This window comes from Thamnophis elegans, chromosome 7 (assembly GCF_009769535.1).
Source record: "Thamnophis elegans isolate rThaEle1 chromosome 7, rThaEle1.pri, whole genome shotgun sequence".
In the NCBI taxonomy this organism is placed as follows: Eukaryota; Metazoa; Chordata; class Lepidosauria; order Squamata; family Colubridae; genus Thamnophis; species Thamnophis elegans.
In genome coordinates, this window is record NC_045547.1 from 67,169,762 (window position 1) to 67,183,058 (window position 13,297).

At 38.5% G+C, this 13,297-nt stretch overlaps 1 protein-coding gene across 1 annotated transcript; it reads left to right on the plus strand.

Moving 5' to 3' along the window:
• Nucleotides 1-1,177: 1,177 nt before the first annotated feature.
• Nucleotides 1,178-1,592, plus strand: LOC116511690 (polyadenylate-binding protein-interacting protein 2B-like). Its single transcript, XM_032221861.1, is given in 2 exon segments — nucleotides 1,178-1,204; nucleotides 1,206-1,592. Coding segments are annotated over 2 exon segments (414 nt in total).
• The last annotated feature ends 11,705 nt before the right edge of the window (nucleotides 1,593-13,297 follow it).

Sequence of the window (13,297 nt, forward strand, 5' to 3'; positions counted from 1 at the left end):
TACCACCCTCACACCATGTCCAATAAAATAAATTACCTGAATCAGCCTGGCAGGTATGATGAGTTCAGCTGTTATGCAACAGAGACCTATAAATTGAAAACCAGCACACAGAAAGCCTAACTTTAATGGTCAAGCATGGGCAGAAGGCCAACATCAGAATAGTTGGTACTCTGATCAAAAGAGCACATCAGTCATCTGTTTTTCATCAGAGGAAAACTCTGAGCAGTTCTTTCTGTTAGGCTAAACCCCTAACAAAAAGTGTATGATTGCACTGTTCCAACACGAGGCTCCAAAGAAACTTGCCTCTTTACTAGAGCTTGTAGTTATGTCTCTTCCGCCTCCCCAAGTTTAACTTTTCTTAACTAGGGCAACGAGAAATGGAAATGCTCCAAATGATCTGCACATTGCTAACATTTTAATCACCTGCATAATTATGAAAATGAAATGAACAATAATTATCCCACTAATTATCTAATTAAATTTAATAATTTAAAGGTAGGAGCAGTGATCCAGGTTTTTGAATGTGTTTGTGATTGTTGCTGTTTATCAGGAACAATCTGTTTCCTCATCCCTTCACGTGTAAAGTCACTGCCTCTACTTTTCATTCTTTAGAGATGGATTTTTATAAGATAAAAGTAGGGCTGATGTTTCAGCTTTAATCACCCACTGAAAATGAGTTTCTTGCATCAGTATCATGAAAAAGGTTTGCAAATTTTGCATCAATAAAATATAAAGTAAAAATTGATTAAATTCAAGTTTAGTTATGGCCAAATTGGAGACCTACATCTATTATAATAATAGCAATAGCACTTAGACTTATATACTGCTTCATAATGTTTTACAGCCCTCTCTAAGTGGTTTACAGAGTCAGCATATTGACCCCCCCAACAATCTGGTTCCTCTTAAGCATGGAAGGGTGAGTCAACATGGAGCTGGTTAGGATTGAACTGTTGGTTGTGCAATATTGCATTCTAAACACTGTGCCATTATGGCTAATAATAGAAAGGATCATGTGCCTATACTTGCAGTCATGTAATTTGTAAAGATGAGGATCCTATCAGAAAAAGAAAAGCAACTCTGATTGTTATTGAAAATCAGACTCGGGTTGAGGCAGCCCAGCAGGTGGGCATCGCACAGTGGCAGAGTCTCTGCGGGGCACAGGTTAGACTTTCTAAGGATGAATGGTTCCAATGTGGCCAACACAATCCTCCGGTGCCCCTCCCCCAGCAAAATCCAAGGAGGGCCAAGTCATGAATGGCCATGATGAGAAGGAGAGCAACCCCTTCACGGAATACATGTGGATGGAGAACGAGGAGGATTGCAACCAGCAGGTGGAGGAGAAGCTTCAGGAGCGGGTGTTCCTGGACAGTTGCTTCCAGGAGATGCTGGATGAAGAAGACCAGGACTGGTTCATCCCATCCCATGACCAGACTCAAGGCATCAGGCAGCTCCAGCAGCAGCTGAATGCACTCTCAGTCAGCAAGAATACCCACAGCCACATTGCAGAGGACATTTTGAGCAAAAGCACCTTAAACTTGGATGACAAGGAGTTTGTTCCTGGAGTGTACCGAGTCTTATGGCCCCCTTCCTAAAGACATTTTTTCTGCTCTGGGTGGGTGGGAGAATGGGGTGGGGAAATGGGGTCCACTGGCATGGATGGGAAAGATATTGCAAACCTAATAGAATAATACAGTGAATATGGGCTGTATGTCTTAGAAAATCTACCCCAATCTTTCTTGCTTATTTGCTCTTGTTCATTTGTAGGAGGAAGATGAAGTTTGGTGAGTTAGGTTAAAAATTAACTAAATGAAATCCAACTTTAATCCATTCTTGTTAAAATTTTGCTTTATGTTATCAGTCAATAGATCTATAATTTATCCAAAAAGTTGTAAGGAGCATGTTGATTCTCATCTTAACATCAGGTGCTACAGAGACCAAATTTATATCCTGCCCTCAGCCCTGTGACATCCTCCATGTATTGGGAAATTGCCATCATGACACCCTTTAGTCTTCTCTTCTTTAGGCTATGAATGCCAAGCTTCTTTAACTGTTCTTTGTAAGGTTTAGCCCCTACCAAGCTTTTGTGTTTTACTCTTTATTCTTTTCAGTTCCCTGGCATTCTTTATGTATTATGGCATTCAAAAATGGACCCAGTAGATGTTTGGCCAAAAGTAATAATCATGTCAATCTTGTATTTCTTATTACATGTGTTCAGTGTTTTGTGAAGGAGTGATACATCAAAATATCAGTGGGATATTCCAGAGAGTCTATGGACTAATCAAAGCATCTCCATTTTAACTCCATCTCCCAATCAAAACATTAAATATAGAGAACTTGCTGCAGTAATCAAAAGACTTGAATCACAGCTTGATGAATCCCTATAGCAAAAGTTAGCTTTTAATTTTCTTTATATGCTAATTTCAAAATCTGGAGTAAGAGGTTTTATATAAGCATATGGTTGCACACCATCTCCACTTCCTAGCATATTTAACTAACACAAATAAGGGATAAGTTTTTGAATATATTTTAGTTCTATGTGCCCTTGAGGTCCAAACCAAACAGGTGGTTGGTTTTTCTGCAAGACTAAGAAATTAACTTACTATGAGGCTATCTCCTGAGCTTTCCTGTTTTCAGACAAACAGTGCTAACTAATTCAGCCAAAGGCTGTTAGGTTGAAACTTTCATAATTTTGTTAGCCTTTAGTTCTTTATGAGTGTTATATGAAGAGGCTTGTAACCTTCAAGAAATGTAACCATTTTCTGAAAGTAGATCAGTTAGAATGAAGAAATTGGGGGGTTGTGTTGCCACCAATATTGTTCTTACCTGGACTTCCCAAGAACATGAAGCAAACTCCGACAAAAAACCCTTTTATTAATTGACTGAATTCTGCTCATTCATCTATAGCAAAGCCTTTCAAGGGAGGATTTACAGTCACAGACCTTATCTGGCAGAGAGAGCTGTCAAACCGATATCTGCAAAACTTGGCAAGGAGTCTTGGAGGATCACAGACCAATTAAGTGAACTAATTGTCTCCTGCAATCTCCCCTCCCCTTTCACTCCTCTTTTATTTCCTCTGGGAGGGGCCATTCATCGGCCACCTCTGGCCTTACTCCCAAGTCGACTCCTGTTCTTTAGCTATTCCCTTCATCTGGCACATGCACACACTGGGAACAGTTGTTTGTCTGCCTCACTGCTGTCTGACTTTGAAGGGAGCTTATAACTGCCATATGGCTATGGCCCCCTCTCTGCCTCTGACAAAGAGCCCTCATCAAAACATTCCCCAGACTCCAGGACTGGCCCATGTTCCTCCCCAACCTCCTCACTATCCAAATCTGCTGCCAGCCCCGCTGGCGAGCCACAACAAATATGAACAAAAATGCCAAAATGCAAAGTTCTACAGTGAAAGTAAGTTGGAAACAAAGCTTTAAAGGAAAGTATTACTTCTGTAAGAAGTCTGTAAAGGGATGGGAGGTTGGGGGAGAAAAAGGAAATAAACATTATTTTATGAATACCAAGACATTGATCTGCTGAATGTCAATGCTGCCTCTGACAAGCAACAAGAGAATGCAGACAAAAGAATGCAGTGAATGCAAATTGTAATGAAATCCTTTCTTATAAATAGGGTTACTGATAAGGACCAGATAGGTGGATATTTGAAGTAAAAAAAATTCAGGCATGCTGGACAGTATGATTAGATAGAGAGAGATACTAAGTGTGTGCACAAAAAGAAAAGTGGAAAAGAAGGTAATTTGAATGCTAGTATGGCATTTAGGAATGGTGGAAATAATAATAATGTTTTGATTGTCAGTTGAAGCAATTTTGAGCAGGGGTTCTAAAATGTCCATCTGACATTGATCTATGTGTGATCTGCTTTTCTTACATTAATACACTGCATCCTCTGCTTCAGTAAGAGAAAGCTTCTATGTGTTCCATTTGCCTTGGCTAAACCAGGAGGTGGCACTAGGGTCTCTCTCTCTCTCTCTCTCTCTCTCTCTCTCTCTCTCTCTCCCTCCCTCCCTCCCTCCCTTCCTCCCTCCCTCCCTCCCTTCCTCCCTCCCCCCTCTCTCCCTCCCTCCCTCTCCATCCATCCCTCTGTCCTTCTCTTTCTCCTCCCCTCCCCCTCTTCCTCTTCCTCTTCCCCACCCTCCCTCCCTCCTTCCCTCTCCTTATCCAAGGGTTTGTTGTTGTTAGTTGCGAAGCCATGTCTGACCCATCGTGACCCCATGGACAATGCTCCTCCAGGCCTTCCCTGTTTTCTACCATCCCTTGGAGTCCATTTAAGCTCACGCCGACTGCTTTGGTGACTCCATCCAGCCACCTCATTCTCGGTCATCCCCTTCTTCTTTTGCCCTCAATCTTTCCCAGCGTTAGGCTCTTCTCCAGTGAGTGAATCCAAGGGTTACAACTTCACAAATTCTGCATTGTCATTGTCATGCTGGTTGAGGATTCTGCAGAGAGTCACTCCAATGCACCCAGAAGCTGTTAGGCTTTTAATTTGAGAGAAGACTTGATATTCTGGTCAACATCCATGTCCAGTCTGGAAAAGATTTATTTTTGTAGTAGGCTGCTTGAGATCTGAAGCTTCTGGCATTGACTTAAGAAAGAATGATTCCCTTGAAAATGGGGGGGGGGGGGGAACAGGTTTCAAGTAAATAGTCATCTAATGCCCTCAGGGTACTTGTCAATAGGATACATTGATTTTTCATTCCTGAACTCCATACTGGGTTTAAAAGGACACCAAAGATCTGGCATTTCTTTTTAAATTTTCCCCAGTTCATCCCAATTTCCTTCTACCCCAAGAACGTATTTCACCAGGAGCTGCTTAAAATCTCTAGTAGGTTTTCTGAGGGTAGGAAATATGTGGACCTTTTTAATCTGTCCAGCCCCCAAATAATCCCATTTGGTCAACTTTTTTGTTTACAAAAATAGAATCCCCAATTCCAATATAGAATTGTCCATGCACTACTTTGTTTTTATTTGTTAAAAAATCATGCAGTGTAATTGATGAAGCAAAAGAAATTAATGAATAGTTCACTGTTAATTCGTCTGTATGTATGATAATGGTTGCAAACACTATGACAAAGCAACTTTTTCTAAGCCCTAAAATTTCTACTTTTTGTGGCAATCATCATCATCTTAAGAAGGTAGATACCTAGGATGCTGGTAGCAACCCGTGTCAACCATTAGCACCAGTCAATGTTATTTGTAATGCATTTTTGAATGTTCAGTTGGCTGAGTTTCATGTTTAATGAATGAAGTATATAATAATAATAACAATAATGATACACCTGTGTTATCTCATAGGAGCAAAGGCACCAGCTTTGAGAATGAATTCCAACAATAAATACAATATGATTCGAGGGGACTGAAACCATTAAAATTATGTTATTCATTTCTGCTTTGACTGCAAGGCCAACAGTGTGAGCTAAACACCTCGATTTTTCACAGCATGAATGCACGAAGTATAAACAAAGAACATTTTAAATTCACAGGTGTGTTGATGGAGGCATTTCTGCTATCAGAATGATGACTTGCATGTGGGTAGCTGGACTTTTAATTATGCACCCTTCCTTATTACTTACATAGCTCAGGGATAGCCCATATAAGAGCATGTGCTTTGAGAAATGATAGTGGGATTTGTCTTGTCTTATTAAAACAAATAAGCAAGCAAACAAACTAAGTTATTATTGACAGAAATTGGAGGCCTGTGCACTTGCTAACCTCCACAGCCCTCTCTTTCCTTGATACCAAATTGTAATTTTAAATGTTAGACCTGTGGTGGCGCAGTGGTTAGAATGCAGTACTGAAGGCTACTTCTGCTGCCTGCTGGCTGCCTGCAGTTTGGCAGTTTGAAGCTCACCTTGAGTCAAGCTCACCTTGAGTCAAGCTCACCTTGAGTCAAGCTCAAGGTTGTATCAGACTTCCATCCTCCCGAGGTAGGTAAAATGAGGACCCAGATTGTTGGGGGCAATAGGCTGACTCTGTAAACCACTTAGACAGGGCTGTAAAGCACTGTGGAGCGGTATATAAGTCTAACTGCTATTGCCAGTGCTAGAGAAAGGGAAGATGATTAAATATAGGGAGAGTGATCATAGACCACATTGTGCAATCTGAGGAACTGAGTTTAGGCCTTTTAATAATATTTGTTAGTCAGAAAAGAAGCCAATACATTTTTTGAGGTCTCCAAGACATGTTGTCTAGGCATTCCTCAGCTATGCTAAAAGGCAAAGGTTCCCCTTGCACATATGTGCTAGTGGTCCCCTACTCCAGGGGTTGGTGCTCATCTCCATTTCAAAGCCAAAGAGCCAGTGCTGTCCGAAAATGTCTCTGTGGTCATGTGGCTGGCATGACTAAATGCCGAAAGAACACGGAACACTGTTACCTTCCCACCGAAGGTGGTTCCTACTTTTCTACTTGCATTTTTACATGCTTTCAAACTGCTAGGTTGGCAGAAGCTGAGACAAGTAACAGGAGCTCACTCCATTACATGGCACTAGGGATTCAAACCACTGAACTGCCAACCTTTCTGATCGACAAGCTCAGGGTCTGAGGCACTGAGTCACCACATTCTGCAAGCTATGCTAGCCCTAGTTTAAAAAAAAGGAAAAACTGTAATTAGAAATAATTGAGTTTAACGTATCTTATTTCCAGGTAAGTAATTACAGATTACAGTCCTATGATTTTTTTTTAATGGAAAAAGAACTACATTTGGCAATTCAGCTTTTCCAATGCAGGTAAACAATGATTCTTTCCCTTAAAAACCTCTTTTGATGAAAGGATCATTCTTCTTTAATAAATAAGAATATTTTCCTACCATTTGCTGTTTTCCTCCTTTAAAAGTTGTTGTTCAAAATGCCAAGAACATCCCATTTTTCGTTCCCATTTCTTCTTTCCCAACAGGTTCATTTTTATAGTCTTCTGAGTGAGCTGTGGCATATAACCTGCTCCTGGCCCTCACTCCTGTTTTGTAGGGATATTTTCTTCCCCTTTCCCAACCTTCAGAACCATTGAAAAATTGGCAGGTTAGTGATTTTCTGCATCAGCGGTTCTACCTTTGGGGCATGAAAGCAGATTTTTTCTCATCTTGTCATGCGGAGATTTAGAGTAATCCCTGAGCCCTATTTCACAAGATTAGCAGAAGGAGAAAAAAAAAAGGAAAGGAAAAAAAAAAGACGAAGAAGACATACCTGTTGAAGCAGCAATTTTCCAGGCAAGGTTGAATGCATTTGCTAATCAGACTAGTATTTGAGTAACAAAAATATCTTGGCTATTAGAAATGAGGGGGGTGGACCATAGCTGATATGTGGAAAAATATGTCAGCCTTCTATGTTTCATTTAAATTGCTGAAAAATAAATTACACAACCTCTTTCAATTTCCCCCTTTGTCATCCAAATTTGGCTGGTTATTTTTTTAACATTCCAATGAAAGGAACTATTCTGAAACATTTTTTTCCCCGTACTGCACAAACATACTGGCAGGAATAGTCAATACCCCAGAAGATAAGCTCAAAATCTCAACAGACTTGCACACTGGGTCCTAACAAAATGAAATTAAATTGGTCAGAAAAGTAAGGTTTTACACGTAGGCAAGAAAAATCAGATATACAAGTATAGAATAGGTGGAACCTGACTTAATAGCAGTAACTGTGAGAAGGATCTTGAAATCCTACTGAACAATCAATTAAAGATGAGCCAGCAATGTGCTACAGCCATCAAAAAAGCTGATACAATCCTAGGCTGCATTAATAGAGAGATAGAATTAAGATGACATAAAATGTTAGTACCATTTTATAATGTCTTAGTAAGACCACACTTGAAATACTGCATTCGGTTTTGGTCACCACAATATAAAAAAGATGTTGAAGTTTCAGAAAAAAATGCGGAGAAGAGCAACAATTATGATTAGGGGACTGGAGGCAAAAACATATGAAGAACAGTTACAGGAATTGGTTATGTCTAGTAAAAAGAAGGACTAGGTGAAACTTGATAGAAGTGTGCCAATATTTGAAGGCTGCCACAAAAAAGAAGGGATCAACATTTTCCAAAACACTAGAAGACAAGTCAAGAAACAAATGGATGGAAAGCAATCAAGGAGAAAAGCAACCTAGAATCAAGGAGAAACTTCCTGACAGTGAGAACAATTAACCAGTGAAATGGGTTGCCTTAAGAAATTGTGGGTATTCCATTACTGGAAGTTTTTAAGAAGAGATTGGACAGTCATTTGTCCAGAATGGTATGGGGTCTCCTGCTTGTGGTGGGGGTTGGAGTAGAAGTCTTTCAAGGTCCCTTCCAACTCTTGTTATTCTTTTAAACAAATCATTAATTCTCCTTCATCATAAAAGAATAGGAATTTCCCAAAGGAAAACCATCCTGCTATGTTACACTGTTATGGAATTCTGTGAGTTCTCGCCTTGACTTTTGTAAAATATTGAATGGAAAGTGCACATTTCAGGAGAATTCGATTTCTCAAGCCAAACTTTCCCAATCTTAGTTCCCAATTTGAATTAAACCAATTGTGAAAGTCAAAAGATTACACCGTTTTAGTGGAAGACCATTATTTCTCTACATCTCTATCTATATGCAGCAGAATTATTTTCTAAGCCAACTAGTTTGCAGTGCCTACCTGATTTAAACAAATCTTGCAAAAGTTAAATAAAGTTCAGAATTAGCCCTGCTAATGCTGATGATTTCATTTTTATTAGTCGAATCCAACCTGAGTAGATATTAATTTCTACTGAAATCAATGGGCAGGTTTATCATGCAGAGCTTTCTTCCATAACAAGTGAGTTTAACTTCCTTGCTTTGTCTATCATCCTCTATCCTAATTTGACAGTCTTTTGCTTACAAGCCGCCTGAGGTTGGAATAGAAGCAACATTGTCTTTTCCTGTCCCATGTAGGTGACACCATACTGGACCATCTTCTCTGAACAGCTTTGTTGATTTCTTGCTCATCTACCACCCACAATTGCTATTACTACTGCTAAACTAACGAGAGAGAGTCCCATTATCCTTTATGCAATCTATAGTATGTTCTCTACACTTTCCCCCTGTATGCCATCAAAATGTCTGCAGACTTTTCCACTATGATAACAGCACTCTTAAAATTGATGGACCGGATCAGTACATGCAGAATTTACCCAAGCATATAGGATATATTTAGGCTTCTGTTCATTTGTTGAGGCTGCTACACATCTTCAGTGAATTCCTGTGCAAATAAGATACACATTATGTCTAGTATTTAATGTAAAGGATCTCTGCAAAATTTAGAATTCACTGGTCCCAGAATGGGGATAACACATTCACAGATACAGGTAAATGTTCTTCAACAATTTCTGAAAGCAAAACAGACATAGCTACTAGGCAAGCAAATTGCTATAAAGTGCAGTAAACTGCACTGTGGTTATGCAACAGTGATTTATATTTCTACTCTGGTGCATAAGGTAACATCTTTGCTTTGGACAAAGAATGCATTGATAAGTAAGCCTACTGTGAATGACAATAAATAGCAGTAATTCAAATCTGAAATATATAGCAATAGCAAAAGCAATTATACTTATGTACTGCTTTATACAGCACTCTCTAAGCAGTTTACAGAGTCAACATCTGGGTCCCCAATTTACTGACCTTGGAAGGATGGAAAGCTGAGTCAACCTTGAGCCACTGAGAATCGAACTCCTGGCAGTCAGCAGAATTAGCCTGCAATACTGAATTCTAACCACTGTGTCTAACCACAGCTCAGAACAGGTATATAAAATCTACTTGTTCTGGCAAAAAATATAAATGTTCAAAAGGCATAAATGTATCCACAGAATTAAAGAGCTAATTATTCTATCTTGCTGGTATTTAATTCCAATACAATTTTTAAACAAAAGTGTTGTATACTTTTTATATAGGCCGACTATCAAAATGCCCTTTGTCAAATTTGGTCCTCTGGACCATCACTTCAAAAATAGATGCAGCTGAGTTCAAAATAATTACACTTTGGAAGCTGGACTGGAAGTTACTCAAATCATCTCCAGGGGGGCAAAAATGACACGTAAAGTTATAAACCTTTTTCATTCAGTGCATCAGACTCCTGATGTATCAGAATATTGCTTTATCTAATCCAGTTTTATCTACTTAGATTTGGACTCAACATTTCATTTATTTATTTATTTTGTCAGATTGAGGTCACCTAGGAGTTCAAGGCACTTACATCTTTCTGTATTTTTCCACAAAATAGATATATATGTTCATTCTGTTGATATATATATATATATATATATATATATATATATATATATATATATATATATATATATATATATATATATATATATATATATATATATATATATAAGTCTGCATGCATGTGACAGAAATTAAAGCTGAAAATCCTATACTGTAAAGAAGAGGAAGAAGGAAAAAAATTACCTCAAACTGGGCTGATGTGTATTTGCTTTAGACATTATTTATTAAATTTACATATGCACTATTTAATAGATTTACACCTTGCCTTCTTACATTATTAGCTTTAAACTTTATTCAGACTTCAAAGTAATAAACATAAGTTTTTCCTCTTTCTACTTTTCTCCAATTCAACAACCCTACGAGAGGGACTGGGCTAAAAGAAACTGGATCAGTGTTATTCAGTGAGTTGCCATGGCTCATGATGGACTAGTTCAACAACCTAACTAAAATGCCATACTGGTTCTTGGTAGGTTTGTAAAAAAGATGTGGAGACTCTAGAAGGAGTGCAGAGAAGAGCAACAAAGATGATTAGGGAACTGGAGGCTAAAACATGAAGAACAGTTGCAGGAACTGGGTATGTCTAGTTTATGGTTTATGGTTTTATTCAACTTGTATGCCGCCCTATTCCTGAGGGACTCAGGGCGGCTAACAAAACCGGAAGGGAGGGGAATAATACAAAAGGAAAGAAAACAAAGACAAACAACAATACAGAACCAATTTAAAAGGTATCAACAAGCATACCAATTCGAGTGGGGATGGAACTCAGCAGCCCCAGGCCTGCTGGAACAGCCAGGTCTTAACGGCTTTACGGAAAGCCTGAAGGGTGGTGAGGGTCTGAATCTCCACAGGGAGATCGTTCCAGAGTTTAATGAAAAGAAGGACCAGGGGAGACATGATAGCAGTCTTCCAATATCTCAGGGGTTGTCACAAAGAAGAGGGAATCAAGCTGTTTTCCAAAGAACTTGAGGGCTGGACAAGAAGCAATGGGTGGAAATTAATCAAGGAGAGAAGCAAGCTAGAACTAGGGAGAAATTTCCTGAGAGTTAGAACAATTAATCAGTGGAACAACTTTCCTCCAGAAGTTGCTCCCAAAGACTGGAAGTTTTTAAGAAGAGATTGGACAACCATTTGTCTGAAATGATATAAGGTTTCCTAATTGAATATGAGGTTGGACTAGAAGACCTCCAAAGTCCCTTCCAACTCTATTATGTAGAAGCAGCTATTTGTGGATTGCATCTCTTGAGGCAAAAGCCTTCTTAGCAAAGTTGCCTACCATTTTTGATTCTTTGGAATCAAGTCATGAAATTTTAATTTTGGTAGACCATCTGGAGACATTTTTATCGTTTATGTGTTTGTGAAGATCTTTATTTCTTTATGATTTTTGTGCGGTTAGATTGGGAGTAGATTAGAAGTGGGGGGGGATTCATTCATAGCTGTTATTCCTAGTCTAAATTTAGTCCAAAAACAATTAGGAGAAAGGATGCTTTTACTTTCACCTTCAGGGTAGTTGTGGAGATGACAAGGTGATGCAGTCAGCTTTTTCCCTAAGTATCTTTCTTTCCCTTCATATTTCAATATTTCATAAACAAAAACATCTCAGATGTCAATATTGAAATCAGAATGGCATATGAAAGAAAAGTTTTCCTTTACTTACTCCAAATTCAAAAGGGCTTTAAAAGCCAAAATGACATTTTAAACAAATTTCAAGTAGATCAGGAACCAATACAGTTGATAAGCTGTGGCTAATGTTATAATCAAAACTTCCCCAATATAGAGACTCTGGAAAGAGTACAGAAAAGAGCAACAAAGATGATTAGGAGCTGGAGGCTAAAACATATGAAGAATGGTTGCTAGTCTAGTGAAAAGAATTTGGTTTTTCTTATCTAGTGAAAAGAAGGCCTGAGGTGACATGATAGCAGTGTTCCAATGTTTGAGAGGCTGCTACAAAGATGAGTGGGTCAAGCTATTTTCCAAAGCACTAAAGGGCAAGAAAACAAACAATGGATGGAAACTAATAAGGAGAGAAGCAACGTAGAACTAAGGAGAAACTTCCTAATAGTGAGAACAATTAACCAATGGAACAGGTTGCCTTCAGAAGTTGGGGGTGCTTTTAAGAAGAGATTGGACAGCCATTTGTGAGTCATTTGTCCAATATAGGGTCTCCTGCTTGTAGAGTGGGTTGGACAAGAATATTTCAAGATCCTTTCCAACACTGTTATTCCATTATTATTCGGTTATTATAAAATTCATTTCTGATCTGATCTTCCCAAAACGAAGAATAGCTTTCTTCAGACCCAGATGTAATATTTACTCATATGCTTATTGGTCTTTCATCCACGTAAATTAGGGAGTGACCCTAACAGTTTGAGAACATGTGTTTTCTTAACAGGGATGTTATTATCCACTATTAATGTCAGTACTTTTTTTAAAATATATTGTTAAAAGTGATGTTTATTGCTGATCTACGATCGTAATAAAGATATATTCTATTCTATTCATTTCTGTGTTCTGAACAAGTTTAGGTTTCTAGATAATCCTCAACATATTATGGTACATAATTTTTTGGACTGCTGTACATACCTAAATTTTACCATTTCATAATGATGTTGTTGGATTACAAAGGATAGGACTTAAGAATAAAATGTATAAAAAGCTGGCTTTTTATAAGTACTGAAGCAAATCCAGTGCTACATTAATCTCATTTTAACTGGCATGCAATAGAATACAACATGGAATATTTGGGCCATCTTTGTGATTGGCTTAAGTTTAGATTTGTTCCTATTAGAGAAATATCTTATAGCTGAGTACAAAGATCTTACAATCTGCAAGCCTTACAGTATCAAATATTCCTATTGTTCAATCCAGCTATTTCTGGCCAACTTGCATTCAGCCAGCTTCACTACAAATAATTGATTTTGACAGCATTGAAATGAACTGACAGAGTGCTGGCAATCACTGTAAATGCTCTGCTCTGCTACCACACCTGGGACTGGTGTGCACTGTATACATAAAGCTCTATGTAAATACTGAGTGGGGGGGAGAGATTATATCTAGACATATATGTTTC